General features: G+C 46.1%; 1 protein-coding gene across 2 annotated transcripts in view; it reads right to left on the minus strand.

Annotated features, from left to right (window-relative positions):
- Positions 1–584: 584 nt before the first annotated feature.
- The window catches only part of FOXO3 (forkhead box O3), a 111,448-nt gene continuing 84,455 nt past the window's right edge, over positions 585–27,577 (minus strand). The window contains exons 3-4 of one of the 2 annotated variants that reach the window (XM_006101694.3): positions 18,153–19,588; positions 585–5,183 (exon numbers count right to left, since the gene is read on the minus strand). In XM_006101694.3, coding sequence (XP_006101756.1) covers positions 18,188–19,588 — 1,401 coding nt within the window. In that variant the 3' untranslated portion in view covers positions 585–5,183; positions 18,153–18,187. Of the gene's footprint in view, positions 5,184–9,360; positions 17,854–18,152; positions 19,589–27,577 lie in introns of those variants that run through there. The other variant, XM_023765128.1, reaches the window with a different exon arrangement.

Genomic DNA, 27,577 nt, shown 5'->3' on the forward strand with positions numbered 1-27,577 from the left:
AAAAAACATAACCCAGGCTACTAGGAATCGTTTTACAATTGGGTGGAGTTCCTCCTAATTTGACTGAGAGGCCCTACAACGTACAAACATTGGAAATAGTTATGCTGTTCCCACAAGAAGCTTGAAGTATTGTTTGCCTTTCGATATGCAGGAGGGGCACGCACGGCCCATGACCAATGTTTGTCTGCCAGACTCACGTGAGGACTCTCAATAGGGCCCAAACTCTGACAGGTCAAAACCTCCGATACTTAGTGAAGGCAGAGAATCTAAAACCCGCCTCCCTGCTTAACAGCTCCTCCAGGCAACATGACTCAGTGCACATCCACAATGGCCTCCGCCACCATGAACAACGCCACAGATCTGCTTTTATTGAATTGTCTGGTTGTCGGTGGAGGTCAAAAGTGGGCCAGAGAAAAAGTCTGCTGGACTCACTGAGTTGGAGATCTCATGATAGAGGCATGTGGCTTTGTGCCTCTCCCAGCCTGTGAAGTCCCGCACAGGAGGACTGTGAGATGAAAATGCAGCTATTTCACTTCTGGAGTTAAAGAAAGGGGGAGGGAGAACAAAGACTTCTTGGAGTAAGATAAAGTGTCATTGATGCTTTATTTACATGCGTCACCATCTCTTTTACAAACTAGATTACGGTTTTAAGTGGAATACACAAGGCAATATGTACAAATACCAAGGAAAGTAAGGACTGTATCTCTATTTCATTTGGAAAGGGGCAGATTCCCAAATCAAACTGGCTTTGATTCTTGAAAAGTAAGATGGTAGAGTTAATTCATGGCAACATGTGGCTAGACAAAATCCTCAGTAAGATGCAATGATAGTGTTTGCTTTGGAAGAAAGGATGAGGCGCTTCAAACCAAAGTATTGACTGTGTGACTCAGGGTTTTGAATGTGGCCACATGCCATAGTTAAGTCTAGTTGTATGGGGTGTGAGCAAGAAATTGAAACAGATAAGACAGTTATACAGATACTGTATACAGATTTTTTTTCCCATTCATGCAACTTTTTTTTCTTAAAAAATGTTCAATATGTGAAGCCAAAAACACACAATACATTTTTAAAAATATTAACTAAATTCCTGGTCCTCCTTCACACCTGTTTACATCTCCTGTGTACATAATGTGCTAGGACAAGTATACCAGAGAAGACTGATTGCCAGGCAATGAGATAATTTTAGAGAAATGACCAGACACACAATTTTTAAAAGCAGCCGCACATACACGGTATTCTGGAGTGTGGCAGGGGCCTTGTCACCTATCATCCACCAAAGGAAAATACATACAAGTAAAATTAGACAAAAGTACTTCAGTCATTACAACTGCATAAAATGTTACCCACAAAAGATTTAGATCAAAAATTATTAATAGACTCTTCAACTCCCTGGGCATCTGCTCTCAGACCTCACCGGACAGACACGACTGCACAAGGCCTTCACTTTGCCCTGCTGCCCTGACCGCCACAAGAGGCTGGCTTTTTCGTACCTCTTAGCCAGTGATTGCATTTCTATTTTAAAAAATTTGCTTTTCTTAATAATAATAAAAAAAACCCCTAATGCCTAACCATACCAGGTTCCTCAAATACAGCAGGAAACGGGAAACGAGAGGTCAGAGCTGCCAGAGCTCTGTTTCTGCGTTCAGAGAGAAAGGGCAACCTTCTTATTTCCCCTCCCCAGCCCGTGGCGTCCGTGCTGGAAACAGAACTGGCTATTTGACCGCTTTTCTCCTGACAATCCTAAGAGATTCCAATGTCCCTTCTTCTTTAAGTGGGGAGGGGGGTTCATTAGGTAGTGGTGAAGTCTGTGCCTACCATCGGGGTCAGGTTTGGAAGCCCCCCGAAATGATACCCTGAGACTGGGCATATCTGTCCTGGGCAGTGAGCTCAGGGAGGGGAAGTGACACACAGGTAATGTCAAAACTCAACACCAAACACACAAAGTTCTCCTTGTACCACAGGTGCCTGCACCACTCTCCCGCGGACAGGAAACGGGTTTTAGCAATCATCGCAGAGGATGCGCTAAAGGAAACATTCACCGCTGGCGGGGCACCCGGACCGGCAGTCAGTCCCCACTCCAGGACAGTGAAAGCTTGTGAGAAAGCTCTTCTCCGACTTTGGTAAAAGGCTCTGGAGTCCTGGGAGAACAACAGAGCCACAGGACACATGTCATGCTTGCAGTATCAGTTATCTTCTCCTTTCCCATCAGAAAGGGGAAGGCCTCCCGGAGCAGCTGATCTGGAGGCCTCGGGTGGCCTCGGAGCGTTCTCATCGGGATGCAACCAGGACAGCAGCCGGCCCTGGAGGCTACTAAGCGTTCCTCCGAGATGCTCCGATGTGGGGGACCCACGGCACGCAGAACCCCACATGGTGGCCAACAGGTGGTCCTTCCTGAAAGCAGGTCTCAATATAAGAGGCAGAGGGCTGGTGTGGGACCTCTGCCCAGTCTGACCACGTCAGCATCCGCTGGGCTAGGGGAGGCTGGCCTCTGGGCGGGTGGCCAGCTGCGTGTGGGCTGCTGTGCTCCTGGACGGGCCTAATTATTCTGTCCTGACCTTCTCCTAGGACTGATGCTGGCACTTGACTTTGCCCTGACAGCTCTCCACAACTCTCTACATGTAGATGCTGTTACTAAAAAAAAAAAAAAAAAAAAAAAAAAAAAAAAAATTCCAAGCACCCCTTCCCCTCCATTTTCCTGCTCTGCTCTCGAACTGCTCTGTCCCTCCCTCGTCTGTTTTAAATTGTAATCTCATTCTAGGACACTCTGTAAGACATTCTGCCTGAAATCTAACAAAACTGGGGGAAGAGAGAATAAAGGAGATGTCCCATGTCTGTAAGGAATGCAACATTTAAAGTCAAAACACATTTGAGGGTTGCCTTTCTTTCTCCCAAAGTAGCTCCCAGGGTTTATAAAGCTGCAAAGGCAAATAGCTGTTTTGTTAGTTTGCTTGTTTCTTTGAACTCAGGAGAGATTCGCAGGGCTCTCCTGTTGGAAGCACTTGGGATTCTCCCTTGTATCCGACACCCTTCCATCCCTTCCCCATCAGCAACTGCCGCTGTCTCTGAACCACACCCCACCCCAGGCAGCACTGCTGAGGGACCCAGAGAGGCAGCCCTCTCGCTGACACCGGACAGTTCTTGTGCACAGCAGACAACCAGAGAATCGAGGAAGCGGCTAGCATTATGTAAAGGAACATAGTAAGCAAAAGCCTGTCTCTGACAAGCAGACCACGTGAATAGAATACATATTTAAAAAAATTATACGTACTTTTAAAATGAAGATTATAAACTGGTAGCAGTTTAGAAAAAGCGATACGGCTACAGGTCTACTATAACCACAATTGCACAACAATTTACAGATTCAGTAAAAGGCAGGGTGAAATCAACAGGGCCATCGTTCAAACATGACAACCCAAGCGAGGCGGGAAAGACGCGTGACAATACCAAATGGAACGTTCATTGTGCTAGGAGCTGTGATCACCACCAACATCACCCCCGCAGGAATTCTAAAGCGAAGGTGCACAAGGGGGCCCCTGGCGGCCGGTGGTGAGTGCAGGGGGTCGGGCAGCACGTCTGTGTTGGTGGAAGGGAGTCAGTGCCCACTGCACGGTGTAAGAGGCAGTGAGAACTCATGCAGGGAGGTCTGTGCTGAAATACTAGCCTGTATTCCTAACGTCCATGCAGAATGTTCCATTTTTGTACTGTACATGATAAAATATATTTATACATTTATATGCCTAGTGCGTTTTATGCAAAGAAAAGATCTTCATATATCACTTTGGAGAAGTATGCATGTGCTGTGCTAATCAGAGCGTTGTTACATCAGTTTCTTATGTACCAAAGGTGTTCCCCACTATTCTGTCTATCAAAAAAGGGTAAGTAGTATGATCACACGTTCCAGGTTAAACAGAAAGCACCTATACAGCACCGTAACTTTTAGGAAAAAAAAAACCAAAACAAAATGAAATCCATAGAAGCAGGAAAGTGGAAAAAAAAATAGTCAAAACTGCCCTACCTTGTACTTCCATCATGTCACTGGTACAATTACAATCTATGATTATATATGAAAAAAATCAGTTTGTACGCTATTGCCTCTCACTCATACACGTCTAGTAGCTCAGATTATACACAACAAGGCTGGAGACTATTGAGGGTGTGTATGTAGGTCTGCACTGACTCGCGTTTGTACTTTTCACACATTTCTCTCTGTAGGCTTCATGCTCCCCTGCAAGTTCATTTCTTCTGCAAAGCAAAACAGAACTCCTTTTTTGTTTAATTTTTCTTTTCTCCTTAAAACTAAATCCTTTAGTGGCATTTGGCAATTAGTGGACAGCTGAGCTGATTTCTTTCTTGAAAAAAACCCTATTTTCTAACCAACCTAGCATCACTGTTCACTGCATTCGCTCAGGATACTGACAGGGGACCACCAGCCCTGATCTGGCACCTGCAGCCCAGGTGCTGGGGTTTCGTCCCCCGACTACCCTGACTCAGAACCGAAACCCACTGGGCTGGTGGCTGTGGTCCATTCGTTTTGCCTATGCAGGGTTCAGTCCTGGATGGGTGCGCACAGTGAACAGTTGTGCCATTGTTCAGTTTTTAGAAAAGGATCCTTTTCTGCCAAACAAAAGAAGAAAGAATATCCCCCTCTAGTTTATGTAATTTGTTAGTTTATGGAGTTCCAGGGGCTCAACCGCTCGTGATGCCCAAAGCCAAAATGGTAACTGGTACATTTTCCTTCTGTTTTTAAATCTGCCTAGGGAAGAATGGTTAACATTTTAACAGAAAAATACCGCAAGTTAATGCATGTGAAAAACTCAGAAAGTCAAAGGAAAACAAACACACAACACTTAAAACATCCCATAAACCATCATGATATGAAACCACGGAATCGCCAACGGGGGCTCCCGGTGTGCTCTGACCGAGGTGGGCGGTGCTGGCGGGTGCTGGCCTGCGCGGGCGGGGGCGCATCACCTCGTACAAGGAAGATTTGCATACTGTATATAGAGAGTTCTGTTCCAGGGTAAGTGCTTCATCCAGGGTCAGGGGCCATTAACAGTCTCGGCTGGGTCAGGAAGATGGCGTGGGGCTCACAAAGGGGTTAAGCTGTAAACGGTGTCACTGTCCACTTGCTGAGCAGATTTGGCAAAGGGTTTTCTTTGTAGGTCTTGTGTCAGTTTGAGGGTCTAGAGGAGGAAGAAAGAAAACCAGAGACGATTAAAGGAGTCCACATGGCAAGAGTGGGCAGGCACCTCGCGGCCACACGTCATCAGCCTCCCAGGTCCTCACCCACCTCCGAGCCCAGGGCACGCTCAGTCAAGCTGTTTTGGCTACACCAGCTTGAAGCATGGGGATGTCGACTTACCTGATTTCTCTGCTGGCCTACAAAACGTTCTCAAGTGGACAAAGCTCAAAGGAGATGGGGTCATTCACTTGGGAGGTTAACAGAGACGAGCAACTTAGGGGTGTTTTGGCGGCCCTTTGAAGATAGGGATGTCCAGGGTGCAGGTGGGACGTTGCTCTCGAGTTTGGACCAGGGATTTCCTGGGAGACAGGACTTTTATGCTAAGCCCAGGGCGGGGTCACCCTAAGCAGACCAGCTATGCTTTTCTGGGTCTCTCCCACTGGCTCTGTGGACTTTGCTTCCCACCTTTCCATTAATACCCCCAAACCAGAGATGAAATGGTCATTTTCCACAAAGGCTTAAATAAGTCTACACTGCTGGGTGGGGGTCATCTTGACTCCCCCACTAAAAAAGGAGTAAGTAATCTCTAGGTGGGCTGTCTTAGAAATTTGATTTTTATGTTAAAAATCTACTGAGGCTGCCGAGCCAGTGTTGCTCAGTGGTTGAGCGTCGACCCATGAACTGAGAGGTCACCGGTTTGATTCCCAGTCAGGGCACATGCTGGGTTGAGGGCTCGATTCCTTGGGGGGGAATGTGCAAGGAGGCAGCCAATCGGTGATGTTTCTCTCATAGATGTTTCTATCTCTCTATCCTTCTCTCCCTTCCTCTTTCCCTCTAAAAAAAACCCCCCTCAATTAAAAAAACTACAGAGGGGAAAAAATTACATAACACACATATGACAAAAAACTACCTCTCATAAAACATCCCTTTAACAATTAACATTATTATTTTGTCTCTAAAAGTATTCAGTGGTAAGGCACAAAAGAGGTCCTCTGAGAGCATCTAATTTACACAAGTCTTATCAGATTTCATGCAACCACTGAGCCTGGAAAAGTTAGAGGATATTTTTATAAAGTACAGTTTATCCCTGAACAATGTGGGATTTAGGAGTGCCAAGCTCCTAGTGCAGTCAAAAATCCGGTTAGGCCCTAGCTGGTTTTGCTCAGTGGACAGAGCGTCGGCTTGCGAACTGAAGAGTCCCAGGTTCGATTCTGGTCAAGGGCACATGCCCGGGTTGCGGGCTCGATCCCCAGTGGGAGGTGTGCAGGAGGCAGCCAATCGTTGATTCGCTCTCGTCATTGATGTTTCTATCTCTCTCACCCCCTCCCTTCCTCTCTGAAATCAAAAAAATATATATATCTTTGGGAGACCTTTGACTCCCAAAAATTACTAATAGCCAATAACATAAATAGTTAACACATAACTTGTAAGTTATATGTATTATATGCTGCATTCTTACAATAAAGTCAGCTAGAGAAAAAAAGTTAAGAAAATCGTAAGAGAAAATATGTATATATATGTATTTTATGCATTCATGACATAACTTTAAAAAATTTATTTTTACATTTCTAAGCTACGTGGTTCATCTGCAAGTATTTTCAAATTGTAGCAAATCTCCAAACATTTTCCCCAATATATTTACTGAAAAAAATCCACGTATAACTGGATCCGTGCAGTTCAAACCCGTGTTGTTCAAGGGTCAACTGTATACTCATAGAGATGTAGCCACAGGAACTGACGTGACAGGTCTCAAGACATAAAACTGTTTGTTTATGGAGACAGGTGGCTGTCATGGTAGGAAAAAAATGGCTCCAGGCCAAAAAATGGAGAGAAAAGTGGTAGCAAAGCAACATGAACTCAAGATCTGCTCACCGGATAAGGTGAACAAGTAATGAAAAATGCATCAATAAGCCTTCTCACACACACGGACGTCTGCCCCTCCTCTTCAGAGATACCATCATGAGCTCCTGTGGAATTTTCACAAGTGCACTTGTGACTGCATCTCCTCTGTGACTGCACCGGTTGGCAGCCTTACCCTTCTCTACCGATGTGCAGAATGACCCCAGGGCTTGGTGTGTGTAATGTTACACACCCATGGCTGCAGTTCCCCTGGTCACAGCCCCAAAGACAAGAACTGAGGTTGTTTCACCGGCAGCAGAGACAAAAGCAGGAAAAGAAGGCCCGTCTTCCCCCAGCCCCAGCACTTAGTTGCCCTGGCCGATGGCTTTTCGGGAGCTGTTCCTTGCTTTGCTAGGGTATGAGACAATTTATCCTGGACTATAAAATAACGGCCTGTTGATTTCAGAGGGGAAAGGCTAAACTAGACACCAGATCTCAGTGTCTGTGAGGAACTGAGCCTCCAAGAGCTAGTGCTATTTCAGCGCCTCTACCATGGACCCCTGAGGCATGAACAAACGAGGGTGTGAATAGGGTTCTTTAGAAGGGGATTTGGTTTTTTCCTTCACAATAACACTTAATAAACCACAACCTAACATCACTATGCAATTAGTCATCAGGGGACTTTGGTCCCCAACTCTCTACCCTGAACTACTGAAAGTGCCAAGGGAGAAGCTATGAAGTATTACCTAATTCCGACCCCATCCCCCGGTTCCCTTTGGTGTTAATTATCCAGCCGTGGACCTGGGATGGTGACATATTTCTTCCACACGGACACAGGCCAAGCATACAGCTTGCTCTGATGCTGGGGCTGGCTCAGCATAGGAAGGAAGGAGGCGGAGGGCACCATAGCCCCCAATAGGGCATCATTCCACGCAGAACAGGCATCAGCCCTGAAACCTGGGCAGGAGGCCCACATGGGCACAACCAACAACAATCCTGAGGCCAAATGCCCATTCCTTCATCAAAAGGCCCAGACTCTTCAGGAAGCATCATTAAAAAGGAGATGCGTGGCCCTAGCCGGTTTGGCTCAGTGGATAGAGCGTCAGCCTGCAGACTGAAAGGCCCCAGGTTCGATTCCGGCCAACGGCATGTACCTTGGTTGTGGGCACATCCCCAATGGGAGGTGTGCAGGAGGCAGCTGATCGATGTTCCTCTCTCATCGATGTTTCTAACTCTCTATCCCTCTCCCTTCCTCTCTGTGAAAAGTCAATAAAATATATTTAAAAAAAAAAGAGGAGATGCATGGTTCTCACTTTCCCTTCCTTCAGAATGGCCTGGGGGGCCACCTGTGGTGCTAGGTGCTGGAACTCCCCCAGTCTCACAGGTGCGCCTCCCACCTGGTGCAGAAACTACCTGTGCTTGGAGATTAAGCCAGAGAGGCCCAGGCCCAGGTGTAGAGGCAGCTCTCAAACAAATTTTATACAAAAACTCCCACTCCACAGAACAGAGAGGCGACTTGTTTTCTCCGGGATGGAAGGCAAACGGATCGTAAAATAATGTGAAAACATAAAGGAACCAGATAAGTTCTGAACAGAAATACAAGAGGAGAACCGGAGTCACCCTTCATTAGGAAGGCCTGATGACTGAAAGCAGCCACAAGGCAGGCCGCCTCACCTGCCTGAGATTTATGGCCACTCTTTGGTGAGGCAATGTTTGCACGTTTACCTGACTCCACCAAGGTCTGAAGGGGTGAGGGAGCACATTTAGGAGTGAGCTCAGCTACTGAGCTGGGAATTTAATGATTCTCAGGTTGGGTACAAGTCTCATGGATTTCAGTGAAGACCCCACCATTCTTACATCGTCTAAAGAGAGACGTTGTAGTTAACTGTGAGGCTCATGTGCATATGCTAATGCTCTGCTAAGTTTAAAAACACATCAGATTAAGCAAAACTTGGAAGGAAAAGAAAGCATACAGCTGAAGGGAATTACAGCTATCACTTTACAGTTACTAGGCAACAGGCCAACTAACAAGAAATATGAAAATGTGCTATCCCATCAGTGACTTGCATTAGTAGGAGAAGATCCCCCTCTCCCCCTCCTTGCCCAATAAATAAGTTTGAAATTGGGCTGTTGATGCAAGGAAAATAAAATGGGGAAGCCGCAGGATGAGGCCCATGCTAAAATGACCTATGGACGCTGTCATCTGGTCTCTGGTGAGAGTAAGTCCCTCTATAATCTTGGCATCTGTAGGGAAGACAAGTTTCTGCCTAATTAGCACCACGAAATCACGTGATGTTCCAAGAAAGGGCAACGCCTCCAAAAAAACTCGACACAAAACATAACAACCCCAATCAACTTTAATCTGGGAATAAAAACATAAACGTTCCTACTGCTGTCCTCCCACAAAGTAACTCCCAGGCGGCAGATCTGGGGTTTTCAGTAGTGTTTTCATCTTCTTGGCAGAGAAGAAAGGAACAGGACCCCAATACCAAATATGTCACCGGAGGAAAAAGAGACATCCACAAACCCAGGAAGGTCATCGACTGCTCTCCTAGCTAAAACTAAAACATGTTGGAGGAAAGTCTGCCTGAGAAATAAAATCAAACGTACGGATCATTTAAGCCAAACTTGCAACCCCTGGGGCAAGCTGGGGACTATAACTATGAACATTCAGGATAGAAAAGAAAAAGAGTGGATGTTCACACAATCTGACAGCGGAGCCTCACGCAGCGTTCGGAGAACAGGGCTGTATTTCAGAGTGTGGCTGATTCTGCCCCTGAGAGCAAAGAGACGCCTGCCTGCCACCCCCTCTGCTCTGCCCCAGAGGGAGCCAAGGGACACCCAGTTCATAATGAGCCACCGCCATCTGCCAGCACCCACCGAGGGTTTTGTAGCTGGTGTCACCCTAGGAAAAGATGGCATTTTTTTTGGGGGGGGGGGGTCCTTGGGTCAGGCAGCCACCTATGTTTTTGGAACACGCAAACGGAAGCCGTTCCCTTGGAGGTCACCTTCACAGGCAAAACATGCAGCAGCTCCAGACAGTGCGCATGGACACAACACTGGCTTACTTTGGTGATTTTTCAGTGTCTTCCATGTTGGAGTGGGTGATAAAGAGGATTCCGGGAGGTGCATGAAAACCAGCCTGGGGCCACTGACAGGGCCTGGGGGCCTACAATCCAGCCTTGGCCTGAGCTGAGCAGTCCGTCCTCCGTGACTGCCAGAGAAGGGGCGTGGGAGGTGCCGCTCCAGGGAAATACATGTTGGCAAGTGCTGTCAACTTGCCGGCTTAGACAAGGAAAAGTCGGCGAGGGAAGCAGAACAGGTAGGTATGGAAGCTCTGGCCAGGCTGGAGGCCAATCTGCATTCAGTTGAGGAGCCTCCCAAAAAGGACACTCAAGTTTCCAGGAAACACAGCCCATAGGCTCTGGTGTTTTCTGATGGGCAAGGAAATGCTTATGAAGAAGGTGAGGATGTGACAGGGATGCTTAAAATAAGCTTCTTGTGGCAAAGGTGCCACTTAGGGAGATACTGGGAAGACACTCACCTATATGCACTATTAAAAAAAAAAAGGCTGAGTGTGTGTACAGAAAAGCGTGTCTGTGTAGGTAGGTACGCTTTCTGCCATCTCCCAGTAACTTCTGGGCTTTTGCAAGGTGGCAGGGGGAGCCTGCCTGTGAAGGCTGGTAACAAGCCTCTATAGAGCCTTTTGCCTCCAGGATGCGTCCAAACTTCGAGCCAGTGTGGATGCCCTCCCTGCCGGCCTCGGTGCTGTGCTAACAGGGCACAGGGAGCACAGGAGAGAAGCAACCGTCCTCACAATTCACAGCGAGAGCCGGGGGGACCTGCAAGGAGGCTTAAACTGCAGGGAATGTCCTACCTGACTTTATATTGGGGCAGGGATGACATCAACCCATATTCTTTGTGTACCCAGACTACAATATGGTGACGGACATGGCACAAATGTACGGATTAATCTACTGTCAATAACTAAGTTGCAGAGGTCTCCTATTTCCTAAAGATTCTTAGATTTTCAAACCACACAGAACAGCATGTAAAGTTTCTTATTATGTCCTTTTAAAGAACCACTTTTAAGGCAAATGCCTTGAAGGGGCATGTGGACCTTCTCTGGACTCATATTATAACATCTAAACACCTTCGCTGGTCGAGGCCTCTGGGGTCCGCGGCCTCATCCGGGCTTTGCGAACAGACCTCCTTGTCCGTAAGGCAGGTGCAGTCACACTGTGTCTGGTTTGCTCTCCCCACCCATGTGAATCACACCCACCCATCCAGCCCTCCTTCTCTAGGTTGTCCTCTACTCAACTCCTCAATTGCTCACCGGGCACCTAATCACATGGTACCCAGAAGGGTTACTTTTTCATAGACGTTAAGCTCCTGAAATATTGAATTCCTTGAAAACAGAGCAAAAGCTTCAAGTCAAATCACCGATGAAGCACCAACTATTTTAAGAGCCCTGTCGGAGACATGGTATTTACTCTCAAGCACATATTCTTGCCGGGGAAACAAAGTTTTCTTGACGTCCCAAGAAGCCTGCAAAGCTGACACACAGATGAGCTGTGCAACACACGGTGGCTGAATAAAGGGCTGAACCGTCCTTCTGGAACAGCCCTCTCTTCTCTGCCAATTCAAATGCCACCCTTTCAGAGCTCGGCTTCCAGAAGCATTTTAGAACTACTCACGTTTGCTAAGACTTGGTCTTATTTGAACCTGTGCAGAAACCTACTGCTTGTGGGACAAGACCTGGAATTTTAATGCCTTTTTAGGGGGGAGGGTAGTTCCGATCAAGTTTCTAAAACTCATGAAACCCCCTAAGGATCAATAGGAGGCACAATTTTAACATTCAATTAATTTAATTTTAGAAAATTAATAAAAACATTTAAAGTAGTAAGTATTTAATCAAAAATTTACCTTTTCACATCCCGCCATTCACATCCTTTATTACCAGCCCCCAAATTAAGAGTCTTGCTATTCTAAGTCTCAAACTGCTGTCATCACTAAAGTGACTCACTGTTTACAAACAAAAGGGAACTCCAGTCCAGGAGCAAATGTTTAGCCATAACCAGGACCTGAATATCACAATGTTTAGTTTGCCGGCTGCGACCCCATCCTGTGTGACCCTACACTGCATTCACTGGCTGGAGGGGGTGGGGGATGACGGAGAGGGTGCAGCCACCCACCAGGCTGGGATGCTCTGGGGCCCTGGGGCATGATGCACCACCCACCTAAGCATCCCAGTACCAAGCACGGGAGAGAAGGGTCTCTAAAGTCTTCTCTTCCTGCGTTAGATAACAGTTGTGAAAACAATCTAATTTTCTCCAAGGTGACTCTGAAATAGAAAATATAAAATCAGCTATTTTAGTCCCACTCATCCTCCTGTAAGGTATGACCAGGGCATGCAGGTGACACAGGTGGTGGCCAAGAAACAATCACACCAGTGTAACAGGCGAAGGGAACCAAGGAGGAGCTGAAAGGAGCGACTCAAGGCGGGGAATCAAGATCAGCAGAGAGACAAAGGGCCATCCTGACACCAGGGGTCTAGCCGGAGTACTGATTCCTGGAGTGAGATAAGTCTGCATTTTATGTGGCACGAGTGACCCTCACCTCCCTGCTCAGCCTGACAGCACTGCGGTGTAAGTGCCTGGACCTCCTTTCCATGGCCCCAGCCCCCAGCCAGCAGGGCAACCTGGACTGAGTGGGGCTGGGTAGGGAGTGCTCTGGCTTGAGGCACTCAAGAGGCAGACCAAAGGGACACCGTCTAACAGGTCTATCAGCCAGTATTTTCTGATTACTTACAGATAGGCTGGGCTGTATTGCTTTCTGATCAACTGAACGCACAAATGACCAATGGAAGTTCCAGTTAATTACAGTGGCATGGATACAAATGGAGGCCCAGTGGATTTCAACCTTAGAACCTCTGGCCTTCTCTTCTTGGCCATTAATTTCCCCAAGGAGTCAAATCAAACACTCCGCACAGACATGACTACTTAAAAAAAATTATGGTCCAAACTTCTTCACAAGAGAGAAAAGAGACAGAGGAGAGAGAAGTGGGAGGGGAAGGAAGGGGGAGGGAGAAGACATACTGATATGCAAACCTTCAATCAAGCCAAGACTGCCAATTAAAGTTTTATCCTTCAGAACACTGGAATTAACTCGGAGGCCTTCATGACTAAGTAATTCTCATCCTTTAATACATGAATGTTATAGATTTCAGCACACAAAGAAGAGGTTCTTAAAAAAACAGAGTATCTAGAATTACAGGGGAAGGTCCACGTCTGTTAGTGGGAAGAGAAAGAAACAAAACACCAGCAACAAGGGCACAGGCGCTCGCCACAGAGTGGTGTGTTTCAGGAACAGGCTTGTCTTGCCTCTCTGATATCTTGAACCAAATCCTTTTTCTTCAAACCATAGGACCTGTGTTCTAAGGAAGCCCCTGAAGAAATCCTGCCCTAGCGTAGTGCTGAAAAAGGTCAACAACGCCTTGATTACTATGGACTCTTGGCCTTTCTGCCCTTGATTTTTACTGAGTGTTTTGTATGCCCTTATCATATTAATCAAGCTCTTCTCAGCCATGGAGTGGGTTCTAAGGCTGGATGAGCTGCCTGGCAAAATGGTAGGCCCCACATTAGTACATGTGCTCAAGAGAAGCCTGAATTCATTAAACAAAATTCATTTATTGAGCACCTGCAGTGCACTGGGCACAGGGCATAGAGGTAAATAAAACAGGGGTTCTCTCTACCCCCAAGAAATGAATGGCCTGGTTGGGGAGGTGAAGCAGTGGTGGTAGTGAGGAAAAGACTGCCTTACATGCAAGGTTGAAGCAAAGGACCCAAGGGTGTGTGGCAATCTTACATGCTTGGTTTTCTGGGACAACCTTGCTTTCAAATGTCCTATTGACCCATTCCATTCTCACACGGTCTGCTTTTGTTTGGGGGATAAAACATAGGCCCTCGTACCTCAGGAGCTCCATAATACTAAGAGGCCAGAGCCAGACTAAACCCAGATACAGGTTTCTGTGAACAGCCCTCAGGACGCTTGCTTTAGTTTATGTTTGATTTCTAGAGCAGGCTCATCACAGTTGGACATGAGCCAGCCACCCACTTCAGCTCACTGTCCCTGGGGCTCTGCTCTGAAACGTTATTTATTAGATGTTGAATATTGAGCATTATGAACACTCTAAAAAGAAGCATTTAATGGGAGCTTGAAGTTTACAAGAATTTCCGGTGGTAATTCTGGCGATTTTCACCCCATTTATTTATGCTCCACATAAGCTCTGTGGCCAAAAGAGACCTTCCAGAAAGCCACTTATAAATGCAACTGCTTGAAGTGAGAGTCACACAGGCTCTGTCCCCACGTCTAGCAGGCTGGCCAGAGGTGACCACAGGGGCACTGGAAAACTAACAGGCCCGGGCAGAGCGGCCCGAGCGTGATGTCCCGGCTTTCCAGGGAAAAGAATGCATGGAAGGAGTGTACCAGCCTCTGCACAGAGAACCCCTTTTCACAGCTCTGTCAATTTTCCTTCACTGCCGTCAACAAGATCCACTGTCAACAAGATCCAGGCAGCCACTCTCTCCATGAATGGCACTTGGGGCTTTGTCACAGGTAAGAATGAAGAACCTGGCAGATGCAGAGTTCTTGAGGCTGGTGCATTGTCACCAAAGACTAAGCTACAGCAACAGTGCAAAAAAACAAAGGATATTCTCCATGCAATATGTACAGATTCATATTTACCATGCGCTCGCTACATTCCCTGACACAGAAAGACCTACACCAAGGAAAAAATGTGGCAGGAATAGCCCGTATTGCCTGTATTTGGTTAGAATTAGTCCTATCTCCGAACATAATAGAATCACAGCATTCAAAGTTAACTCTAGAAGTATCAAAGATATGTTCCTTTTGGGAAATAGCCTAAATGTAAATTCATCATGGCCTCCAACGCTGGAGCCTACTGTTTCCACACTGGTTTACCACTGTTTCTTTATATTTCCATGCCATCATGTACCTCTAATTAGGACCATTTCACAGACAAATGTTAGGTTTCAGGTTTAAAATTATACATACGCTGTACCTTTAAAACTCTACGATCCTGTCCTCTTTTCATAGACGAGAAACCTTCAATTCTAAGAGACTCATCAGTGACGTGACCAGTGGCAGAAACAGAAAGAAAACTACCCTTCTCCTCTCCATCTGGGCTATTTCCTGGTTGATGTTTTCCAATCCTTATCATAAAGTAGTTTAAAACGAAATCCTGGGCTGCTCCCTAATGGGGCGTCTTCAAATGCCAAAAGATGAAGATGAATGAAAGAGCTTGTGAAATTAGGCATCTTTTGACATCAAAACTACAGTGAGATTGATGCTGCTTTCCCTCCGAGAGCAGACACGTGTCAAACTCAGGAGGGCTTATTAGAAACTCAGCTTTGCAACCACTACAGTTGCTCACAGACATCTCTGCTGCAACTTGTATGTTTCTTCACCAAGTTTTATGGGTGCCTGAGAGAGGACAAAGCCCTTTACACCCCAGCAGCTGGCCCTCATGAAAAGGTATGGTTACTCTTCTCTTTTCCAGATAGACCCACAGGCTGAGGGATTTTACATGTGGTCTAAGTGAGTGACATGTGGGAAACACTCAGCCCTCCAGCGAACATCTCGCCACAGTTCTCCAGCGAGACTTGGACTGGACCGACTGCTCTGTAACCAGATGGCTCCAGTTCAGGCTCACATGACCTCCAGTTAGCAAGTCAGGAAGTGAGTCTGGAGAATACAAGACTTCTGGTTTAAAGAAGTCAGTACAATGACTCTGGGGAACCTTGGGTGCTTAATCCGGGTGAGGTGAGGCCTGACATTGTGACCTCAGGCCTGTTTTGTCAATTTAGGAACCTTCAATATAGTGATAGCCACAAGTTCAAAAGTAAAGAACACACATCAGGCCACACGTGCTCCTGGCTATCTAGAGGAGCAATTCATTTCAAAGCAAAATGGAAACCCTAAACCCAGAAACCAGACTCCCTCAAAGTACTCCCCATCCCCCGTCTCCATGACGTTTCTTCATTCATGTTTTAAAAACTTAAGGACTAAATCTCCCTTAAAATATTTTTATACAATCTTAGAATTATACATACACTAGAAAGGTCTGCTATTCAACTCAATGGAAAATCTACACTGACAAAAATCAGACAAAAATTGACAGTACATTTTCTTCTGCACTTACGCTTTTTAATGAGCTAGAAAGTGGCCTCCTACAACTCCACCAAAATTAAAACATCTTGTGTCTTTTGAAGTCACAGTTGCATTCCTCTTCTTAAAGGAAGACAAACTCTTTACTCTTCTAAAAGCCAAGTATCCAAATTTCTCAAGGCCAGTCTCCACCACCCGAGTTCGGGTATGACCTGAACTGGCTGGCACGAAAGTGTCCCCTCTTTAGCTTCCATTACAGTCTCTTTACTACCTCAGTGGCCATTAAATGACTGAAAACAGATGTCTGAGTTCCATGCGGGGCCCGCGTATGCCTGGGAAAGCGAGAAGCCTCCAGCTTCACAACGCTCTTGACATTCCACTTTCTACAAGTACTCATGAGCGGGAGTGCGCTCACTCGAGGAGACCCTTGTAACTCCTTCACCAGGGCAGAGGGTTAAACAAGGCTCAGCTTTTCATGCTTCGAATCCCATTTTCCTCTTATACCATTTAAAGGAGGGTGTAAAATGCTTTCTGAGATTAAAAAATAAATAAGTCAAAAGGAGCTGAAGCACAGAGCAGAGTCCTTGAACATGGGAAGGTCTGGGGTGCAAACCTATTAGCAGAAGACCTCAGGGCTCATCTCACTGCTTGAGGAGGAGAGTTTCAGGACAAGCCTGTCTATTATCTGCTACTCTAGCTCCAGTCCAAAGCACTTCCCATTTTTTACTATCTAGATAAAATTAGAAAGAACTATTATGGTTCCAGCCATTCAAGAAATACGGATTCTGGGTCCAGCTGTGTGACCCTGGACAAACTACCTAACCTCCCTGCGCTCCCTGCTTACTACTCATCTGTTAGGCAGCATGCTTACCTAATTTATACCGTACCCACTTCAGCCCATTGCAGTTTTACAAAGCACTTTCACATACCTCAGTGCATTTGATTCTTGCAATAACCCTGTAAAGTAACAGTGGCTACCAGCCTCCTTTTATAAAATGCGAATTGAGGCTCAGGGGCTGACACTCTCTCAAGAGCAGCCAGAAAGCAGAAGCGTACTGAACACTCAACTTCTGATGCCAATCAAATACTTTTCTTACCACATCATGCTGCGTGATCTTTCCAGTTCCAACAGTATTGAAATGCCACAATTTTAAAAATCTGCCACTATTCACAGCCCATGTCACTCTGTTTAGAACCTGACATCATTTATACAGTGGGGATCAAGACGCCCGTGAGTAAGTGCTCTAACATAAACACTTCCGTTTTCAACTTAATTCTTTCGCTCTTTTTAAGGCTCAGATGCTGAATGCTCCCTAATAAAGATGCTTCGTACTATGGTGAAGAATCTAACAGATTTTGCTTCTGATGGAAATATCAGTATGCATGTATGAAAGAGTCCAGAATACATATTCTACAGTTAAATTCGAAGTACCTGCAAATCATTACTTTAATGGAAAGGAAGATGAAATGATAACATCGAAGATCAACAATAAGGGTGCTGGACCGGGGAACCTAAGAAAGTCCTTTGGCTGAGTCCTTAACCTTGAAGTTTGTGTGACTCAGGTCCTGCCTTCCTCCCCTTCCCTTCTGTCCTCATCCATCCATCAAATAGGGGGACCAGAGTCATAGGTCGGCAAGGGTGACTGGATACAAAGAAGAATGACATTTATGAATGTATGTGTGTGTGTTCTTTTTATGGGCAATACAATTCCTGAGCTGTCAGCTTGTGGGGAGGGGCACCTGACAGCCCTATTTGTTTTGCAGGTAGAACTCGGAGATGAACTGGTTGGGAGCTATGTTGCTGTGTAAACTGTACACCACTGCTTCATAGCTCTAAGTTTCTCAATGTGGAGTCAAGTTCACACTAAATAAAAGGCAGCCCCCCCCCCGCCCCCAGACACCCCCATGTGGTTATTATGATGCCATAGCACTGGGCACTAACCTGCTTTGCCCACTTCCCCTTTCCTCCGTGAGCCTTCAGCCTGGCACCCAGCTCTGAGATGAGGCCTGCTTAGCACCAGTGAAGTTCCCCACGTTCAAACCAACAACGTTCTGTGTGGAGATGAGGGAATCAAAGTTAAAATCCAACCCATCGGCATCCATGAGGTCACTGCGAATAATGGACTCCATGTCACATTCCAAGCTCCCATTGAACATGTCCAGGTCCAGGTCGCTGGGGAACTTCTCGTGGCCCATGACGGAAAGGTTTGCACTCGTTGAGTACAAAGAGGAGCCTGAGAGAGAGTCCGAGAGGGTTTGCATAGACTGGCTGACGAGAGACTGCTGCTGGTGTTTGGCTGACCCAAGGCTGCTGGAATCGCTCAAGCCCATGTTGCTGACAGAATTCGACAAGGCACGGCTGCCGCTGAGAGCGCCCTGGGTCTGGTGCTGGTGGTGGAGCAAGTTCTGATTGACCAAACTCCCCTGGTTAGGCTGGGCTGCAAAGGACATCATTGGGTCATTGCGAAGCATCACATTCCGGCGGGAGTTCTGGGCAGACACAGCGGTGCTGGCCTGAGACATCAAGGGGTCCGACTGGGTCATCATGACATCGCTGTGGCTGAGTGAGTCTGAAGTGAGCAGGTCCTGGAGTGTCTGGGTGCCATAGTGCGGCATGGAAGAGAAGGTGGCTGGCTTGTTCTCTTGGATGGTCTGCATGGGAGACTGGCGCAGGGAATTCAGAGATGAGGGTCCAAACACTGTGCTGTTGAAGGAGCTGGTTGGAGAGCCCAGGCCAGAGCCCTTGGTGGTGTAGGGGAAGCTAGAGCTCCTCTGCATGAGCCCCGCGGTGGGGGACGGCTGGGACGGTGGGAGCGGGATGTTATCCAGCAGGTCATCCATGAGGTTGTCAGCCAGACCATCGTTCAGATTCATGGTGCCTGCCATGTCGGTCAGCCGGGGCAGCTCCACCGTGCACGGCTTGCTGACGGAGGGTGAGAGGCTGGCCGAGCTGCTGTAAAGCATGGGGGAGAGTGGCGCATCGTCATCCTGGACGTCATCCAGCTCTGTGCCCGCCAGGATGGGTGACAGGCGGCCGCTGACCGTGCTGGCATTGGAATTGGTGCGCGAGCGAAAATCCGTCCATGCATCCAGCTCATCGCTGCTGCGCGATGTGGGGCTGCCAGGCCATTTGGAGAGCTGGGAGGGACTGTCGTCTGCTGACTCAGGAGCTGTTTGCAGGGCTGCCTTCTTCTTGGCTGCACGGCTACGGCTCTTGGTATACTTGTTGCTGTTGTCCATGGAGACAGCCCGCCGGCGGGGTGCCTTCCCGCTCTTCCCTCCGTCGGGGTTGATGATCCACCAAGAGCTCTTGCCAGTCCCCTCATTCTGGACCCGCATGAACCGGCTGTGTAGCGAGAGGTTGTGTCGGATAGAATTCTGTAGAGAGAGGAGGGAAAATGTGGAATATGAGCCAGAATGGTCTGAAAACTGAGCACCAAGAAGAAATAGTTGATCATGCTTATTTTTAAATGCCTGCATGACCCTCCATGGCTTGGAACTAAATGACATTGCAAATGGCAAGTTTCCTATTTTGGAGGTGTGGTTTCATATTCAGGAGATGATGGGACTGGATCAGCTCACTGACAGGTTTTCACAAATTCCAAAGTTCTGTTGTCCTTTCTGTAACTGTATTTCCTAGACTGAAGTTCACACTTTGCAACAAACCTCCCTGGCTCTCTGATGGTAATTAATCACCCAGGTGCTATTTTATTCTCCCCTAGTGTATAGGCAGCATCTACATTTTCTTAACAACATCTAATGAACTCAGAACCACTGTGAAATTTTACCTATGACCATCTCCTCCAACCACAATTTCACACCTGACAGATGTAAGAAAAAAGCCTGTAGAGTAGGATTTGCTGAGTTGGCAGAAGTAAGCAAGTCTCCCATTCAAGTATCTCATTTATATAGATATTCCCCCATTCAAAGTAATGTGGTCTGAGCATAGTCACTTCCTTCCAAAGAGTACAGTAAGGGAAGGGTGGGGGAAGTAACTATATAGTGGAGAACCTGACAAATGTGATCTTAGCCAGATGATCAAGGGCAACATCACCAGGGATAAGTCACGTTGACATTATCTCCTCTCAATATGATGTGATGAAAATGCACCTCCTTTGCCGTCTTCCTTCCAAAACCCATCACCCCGTCTAACCATGAGAGAAAACATCAGACAGATCCCAAATAAGGGACATGTAACAAAGGCCTGTCCAGTGCCATAAGGAACCTAAGGAGGCATGATGACAACATGTGATGTGGTGTCCTAGGTGGGATGCTGGAACAGAAAAAGGACAGGAGGTAAAAACGAAGGCAATCTGTATCGATACTGGTCATTCATTGTGGCAAATGTACCAAACCAAAACAAAATGTTAACAATAGGGGAAACGACATTGGGCATATGAGAACTCTCTATACCAGTTCTGCAACTTTTCGCAAATCTAAAACTATTCTACATTTAAAAGTTTATTTTTTAAAAAGAGAAATAGGGCCAAACATCCCCTAAACACTAATGACTATACCCATCTTGCAAGAATCCTGCTGGCTTGGTAGATAAGCCCAGTTGACAGGGATGACCCAGATCCAGTTTTATCTCTGCCACTGACCAGCCACGTGACCCTGAGCAAATCATGTAATCTGTCTGCTGTAGGTTCAGTAACCCATCTTCATGATAGCCATAAAAATATCCAAACCATTCCTCCCTGACAGGGATGATGTAAGGATGATATATGATAATATACTTCAGGAGCCTGTCACGCTACCAAGGCAGGGTGTTCTTGCTGCTACCGTCAAGTACAGAGTCCATGAGGAGAGCACACTGCCTGGTGCGGGCTCATTCTAACCTGTAAAATGTCTCAGGGGCAGGAAAAGAGAGGAGTTGGTGGTATTCTCCACATTTGGAACAGCGCCTGAAGGCCAGATGAGTTTGTATTTCCAAGTTAAAGACAAAAGGTATTGATGCTGTATATTAAATATGAGCAATCCTAAATGTTACCCTAGTTTTTTAAAAATTGGCAATCACCATGTGTATTTATGTAGAAGATGATACAAATACATGTGTTCTACCAAATGTTTTTAAAACACGAAGTCAGCAGGCTGTTACCATAAGTAAATAACTCAAAATACTCACAGTGTTTCCCACGTATATGTTCCCTTGCAAGGAGGGCCTACATCTTGGGCTGGGCAATGGCATTAGCAGCCCTGGGTCATAAGTCGGTATTTCTACCACAGCCATAAAGACACATTTGAGAGAAGAAATAAGGCAACATGCTGAGTATCTGATGAGATGAACTTTGCCCAAGAGACTCTCTATCCTGCTTCCCTTTTACTCTTATGGTTTTTAAAAGAATCATGACGTCTCTGCTAATGGTTCAGAAATTACATTTCTTTAAAAAGGAAAACACTTTCTCAATAAAGTAGATATAAAGCATGCTCTTAAACTCATTCTGCAGGGTTCAAAAAACAGGCAAGTGCAAGGTGGTCCTACTACTGAGTACTCAGATGACTAGATATATTAAATAAAAACTTAAACTCAAGCTTCCTGGTGAGAAAACAAAGTCCTAAGGCTATGCGGGGCCAATGTGGACACTGGCCTAATTACTCCTGCCCTGGCCAGGCTCCTTTGCTCTAGATGTTGAAAGGAGTTCATACCAACACCCAGAATTAACAATGAGCAATCATAAGTTTCCAATGAGCCCTCCTTTTAAAAAAAGCATTTAGGGAAACAATATTTTTTAAAACGTATTTTTAGTTTCGCCAATTCTAAGTCAACTGAGAAAAATAACACACCTTACAGATCTCCAAAATGCCCTATGTGGATTTTCTAATGGCCATCTATTACTGCAACTCTAAACCCCAACAATGTATGTGTGCAATTTTATAAAATTACAAGCTACAATTGGTTAACATTTGGAAACAGAAACCAAGCTTCTGTTTGCCCAATAAGGGCATGTGGTAAAGGGGTTGGGATAGCCACATCCAGGACCAGAACCACAGGGTGTCAGGGCCCTAATTGCAAGGGTGAAGAAGAAATGAGAGCCTGCCTAATTATAGCCCTGTTAGCTACTGGGCCACAGGTGTTAGGTTCATTGTCTTTTATCCTCACAGTAAACCTGCAAAGGTGGTATCAGTGCCCTCACCATAGACATGAAGGCTCAGGCTGAGAGACTTTAAATAACTTACACAAGGTCACACAGCTAGTGTCTATAAGAAACCTAAACTGATTTTCCCAACTTCAATCCAATGCTTTTACCACAACCTTTCACACGTCTGTCACCAAAGTATTCAGATGTCATCACTTAACCTATCTGCTAACATTTACAGAAAGAAATGTTTAAGAAGGATACAAAAGCACAATCTTATTACTGTAATTTTGTTTATGAAATAGTTAGTGATAATAATTTAGTAGGTATTTCCCTTAAAAAAAAAAAAAGTCTCTCAAAAGAGCAAACCTGAAAGTGAAGACTCACTCCAGAGCCCACGTTTGCGTTTCTTTGCTAGTTGGCCATAACATTTATTCTAAGGGGAAAACAGCAGCTACCACACAAACCAATGTTAACCACCCTTGGATTCTGAAACAAAACCCAACTTATTAAGTGGGTGATTAGCTTTGGGGTCCAATCTTTGCTCAACTCTTCATTTTAGAGGTTATTAGCAGCAGAATATATTTCCTGAGGCGTATTGCCCACACAACACTCAGACAGGCTTTTCCAGTTACTTTACTGAGACAACACAAACAGATACCGTGCCACCACCATCCTCACAGTCCCCTAAGCATACAGGCTGGCCAGCCTTCCATTTATAAAATCCTCAATCTGAAGGTGGGGGACCTAAGGCCAATAAATATGGCCCGTCTGTCCATTTCCAGTTCAAATGTCTGCTTCACCCCGTCCAGGTCAGAGGCCAGCAATGTGTTCTGGTTTTCTTCAAAGGTCATGATTCAAATCACTAGCTTCTCTACCTAAATTTTGGTAAAGCACAAAATAGGTAAATAACAAAATGCCAGATAAAATGTCAGAACTGCAGTATTTTCCCACCTTCCCTGACAACAAAAGTTAATGGTGATATGATTTCTGTAAGATTTCAAACTGCCCCTCCCTCACTTCAATCTTGGGAGTGAAGGAATGGGATTTATAAACACAGACAAGCCAAGTGTAAAATCCTCTTACGATGTATAATTTAAGTTCTTTAAAGAACTCTCCATTAGGGTCTGTAAATTAGCTCCCAATTTAGTGTGTGATTTTTTTCTACTAATTCGTATATTGTGCCAAATGGTCCACATTTCTAAAATTTAGTTTGGGAGTTGGGAGCTGAAGGTACAGGAGAAATGCTTTGACAGGACTAGAGTGATTTTTCTAATCACATCGAAATACACTCTTTGAGGCAGGCCAATGGTGACTGGCCAAAGTACTAGCTTTCCTTAAGGCTCAGGTGATAAAGTAAATACTACCAACCAAGACAAGACTCCTACAGTTAGAGCTCAGGCTGCTCTGTCATCACATTTGCTCACTGAAGGAGCCAAGAAGCTATTATAACCCCAACCCAAAACCATGTGAACAGTTCTGGGAGTTTAAATCCACCCCTAAAAACTCCAGATACTGATGAATTACAGGAGAGCAAATCAGGGACAAATATGCCAGTTTTTCTCTATCTTGGGCCCAAAGGTTTAGAAATCAGGGACAAATATGCCAGTTTTTCTCTATCTTGGGCCCAAAGGTTTAGTGAACCCTTAAAAGCCAATCTATCACAATGTGCCTGAGGAGAGAAAAGAAGAGATAAGAATACCCTTCATCTCATCTTTATGTCAATCTTGCCTTTTACAAAAACGAATTACACGGAAGCAAGCTTTAGTGGTTAATGAGTAACAACACTGGCAAACCTGCGGGGTTGCAGCCGCAATCAGTGGCCCACTCCTTTAAGGGGGCATGTGCAGTAGGCGTGGGGAGGCGGCAGCATGAGGGAACCCACATTTCACACTCAGGCTGACTGTGGTGGTGTGGGCCACAGCCGAGAGGTCCCTTTGTGTGCCCCCCCCCCCCCCCCTCGAAGAAATTAGTATGAAGATGACTGTACTCATCAGAACTGGCAAGTTTTTTGTCTTGCTATCCGGACCCTGAGGACAGTTTTCTACTGCAAGATGCCTTTATTGCTAATGCTAAAGTGCCTGTGGTCACTACATATACACCAACTGGTTGCGAAGACACATGGACCCAAAGCAGATTAGCTCAGGTGTGGGAGAGAAGCCGCCTGAAATGAAAAAGCATTCTATCAGTACTTCACAAGGTGGGTAACTCACAGATGCAGTTTGAAGTGCGACGCGGAAGGAAGGTCACCGGCCTTGATGTCAGCCAGCTCCCTCCCAGCTGAATCCTGGCCCTGGCATTTGTCTTGTGACCTTGGGCAACTGAGTTAACTTTGGTTGCCCCTTTCATGAAATAGGGTTAAAAACACCCTCTCTGTTATACTCTAGGATCTTTGGGAAGAGTAAATGAAACTACGCATGCACAGTACTCAACTGTCTGATCCCACATACGGAAGCAGTGACATCACAAACGTTCACTTACTGTTTTCCGAGCATCATCTACTTTAAGCCAAAAGGTGAGAGGGTGGCGCCTTCCAGGAAAAGATTTCAAACTCTTAAAAGTATTTCAAAGGGGCCGTGCCAGGCAGGAGTCACTGGTAATTTCTTAACTGTTGCTACCCTACGTCGTCGGCTCCAACCCCTTTAACCATGTTTACCTTGTGCAGACTGTCCACTAACCCAGACACCAGCTGCGTGTGCTTCCCCGGGAACAGAGAGGGTTTTGTCTGGAAGCAACATGTGGTATCAATTTATCTTTCTCAGCAACAGCAACAAGGAACCCACTGACTTTAAAAATAAAAAGGGAGTTGGGTAATTTAACTCTTAAAGGCCTGTGCCTTTTTTTTCTTTGAAAAGACAGCCTCTTCCTACTCCCCCCCCCCCCTCCCCGCCCTCCAAAAAAAGCAGCCAAATGAGAGTTACAAGATGGTCAGCTCCCAATCCAGACACATTGCTTCCCCCAGGCAGATTGCAGGCGTCTCCCTGGTCCCTACGAGAGTCTGGTGGGGACCATCTGCAAAGGGCTGCCTTTGAACACAGTCCTCCTCCACCTTGAACATTTCAAGCAGGTCCCCCTGCTCTGAGTTTGGGCGCTGACCATTCAGAATGAGCCTGCCAAACCCCTAGACTCAACTACACGCATCTGCTGAACTGCAGAAGACAAAGGCCACGTGAAAAGTCCAACGGGAACGACAAGTCACTGAGCGCCACAGCAGAGCCCCCTGATGACACCGCCCAGGAAAGGGTCTGGGAAGCTGTCTGATTTATAACGACAGGTTCTTTCACAGGCATTGCTCTCGAGGAGGCCCTGATTTCTCTTAAGTGTTAGTTCTTCACCTGTGCCCAGCTGAAAATCACCTCGGGGGACATTAGACACGTGCGCCCCACACTCCTAGAGATCGATTCAGCGGTCACGGGGAGGGCCTGGGTAGAGGTGCGTTTTTAAAGCTCCTCAGGTGAGTCCAATGTGCAATCAGAGCTGAGAACGACTGGAGTTTCCCTCTCACGTTTCCGCTGACTGAGAATCTGACTCCAGTCCGATTCCTAGTCTTCCCAGGTCTGGTGAGCCAGCACAGTTGATGTTCTTTAAGTCAAAGTTTCCACCACTTAGAAGATAAAGTCATAGATTATAGGTGCAGAGTAAAATGGAGAGTTAGAGCAATTTTTCAGATCACTGGGGTCCAGATATATTTTTTCTTATTAAAAAAAAAAGGACAGAAAAGAAAAGGAAAAGTGAGGGGGCAGGGGAAGGGTCCTGGGCTTGGCACTGTCTTGCAGACAGTCATCCATTCTCCACCCACCATGGACAGGCACGGACAAAAAAGAGGGCAAGTGGACTTTCACGCAAGTAGGCCTGATGTAGGCTGAAGAAGATTGGGCTAGGGCAGTGGTCGGCAAACTGCGGCTCTCGAGCCACATGCGGCTCTTTGGCCCCTTGAGTGTGGCTCTTCCACAAATACCGACTTCTGCGCATGGGCCACGAAGTTTCAATCGCACTGTACATGCGCGCCCGCACGTGGTATTTTGTGGAAGAGCCACACTCAAGGGGCCAAAGAGCCGTGCATGTGGCTCGCGAGCGGCAGTTTGCCGATCACTGGGCTAGGGCAATCACTGATCCCTGTAATTTTCAGAAGCCTCCCTGAATTAGCACACAATCTCACACAATCCCTTTCATAGACTGCCCTCCCAGCAAAACGCCAAAAGACTGGGTAAAAATAACCACCGAAAAAGCCATCCCCTACCCTGAGGTACTTATTAGCTTCCATTGTTAAGAATCGAGCAAAGTATTACTTCAGGAACTTTCCCAAGAATGACAGTACATATACAGATAGCCTCAGGAACGTTAATAACAACCACACACTGTTTCTCGTTGCTTGACTGACAAATAAACACCACATCATTACACTCAGTGCAAAGACCCTGGGGTGGACCCTGCAAAGGGCCAAGTAGCGGCACCATCTGAAGGAGCAGCGTGAGGGCCGGTCCTTCTGATTTAGTCATTAGCTTTGGGCTGGCTTGCCCTCTCACACTAGATTTTTATCTACATCGGGGCTGGCTAAAACCTGTGATTTTTTAAAAAGCAAGTAGAGAAAATATGATGGCGTAAAACAGACTTGAAACCAGAAGAGCTGTTATTTCTAACTATATGGAATACCAGCTATAATAGCCAAAAAAGCCTTTCAGACTCAGAAGAACACTTAAAATAAACACTCACATAAAAGATTGCACAATCAACTCTGATGTGCAAGACAAGTTCCAGGCTGGCTCAGGCTTATCCTTGCCTAAAATACTAAAAGTTTAAACCATTAAGGGACTTATTTAAAAGAGATGATGTTCTAAAATAAATACTGTCGGGAACTTGGCTGAGGGATTAAATTTCCAGCTACAAACAAGATTTCCATTAAATGTGCTGACAATAATCTTCTACTAACAGGGATCTCCTTTGAAAACTAGTATTTGTTTCAAGTTTTCATGCAGTAAGCGACAGGTTCTGGTCCCTTGTTAGGAGGAATAAAGTCGTCATCATCTTGGGATCAGCATAATGAACCCATTTTCTATCCAGGCAAAATGAGGCACACGAGACTTTCTTAGGGGAGGAAAGGCTGGTGGTGGACAATGTGTCCTGCCCCCAACAGAAAAAAGAAATCCTAGATGGGAAGAAAGTTCTGTTAAAGAGCTACCGCTCTATTACAGACAGTTTTGTTGCGTTTTCTAGAGTGGTTTTTACTTTCATATTAATTTTTTTTTCTCATGTAGCAATCTTCTTTTCAAGCTCTTCCACAGCTGTTTCT

Source organism: Myotis lucifugus, unplaced genomic scaffold, assembly GCF_000147115.1.
Source record: "Myotis lucifugus unplaced genomic scaffold, Myoluc2.0 scaffold_378, whole genome shotgun sequence".
In the NCBI taxonomy this organism is placed as follows: domain Eukaryota; kingdom Metazoa; phylum Chordata; class Mammalia; order Chiroptera; family Vespertilionidae; genus Myotis; species Myotis lucifugus.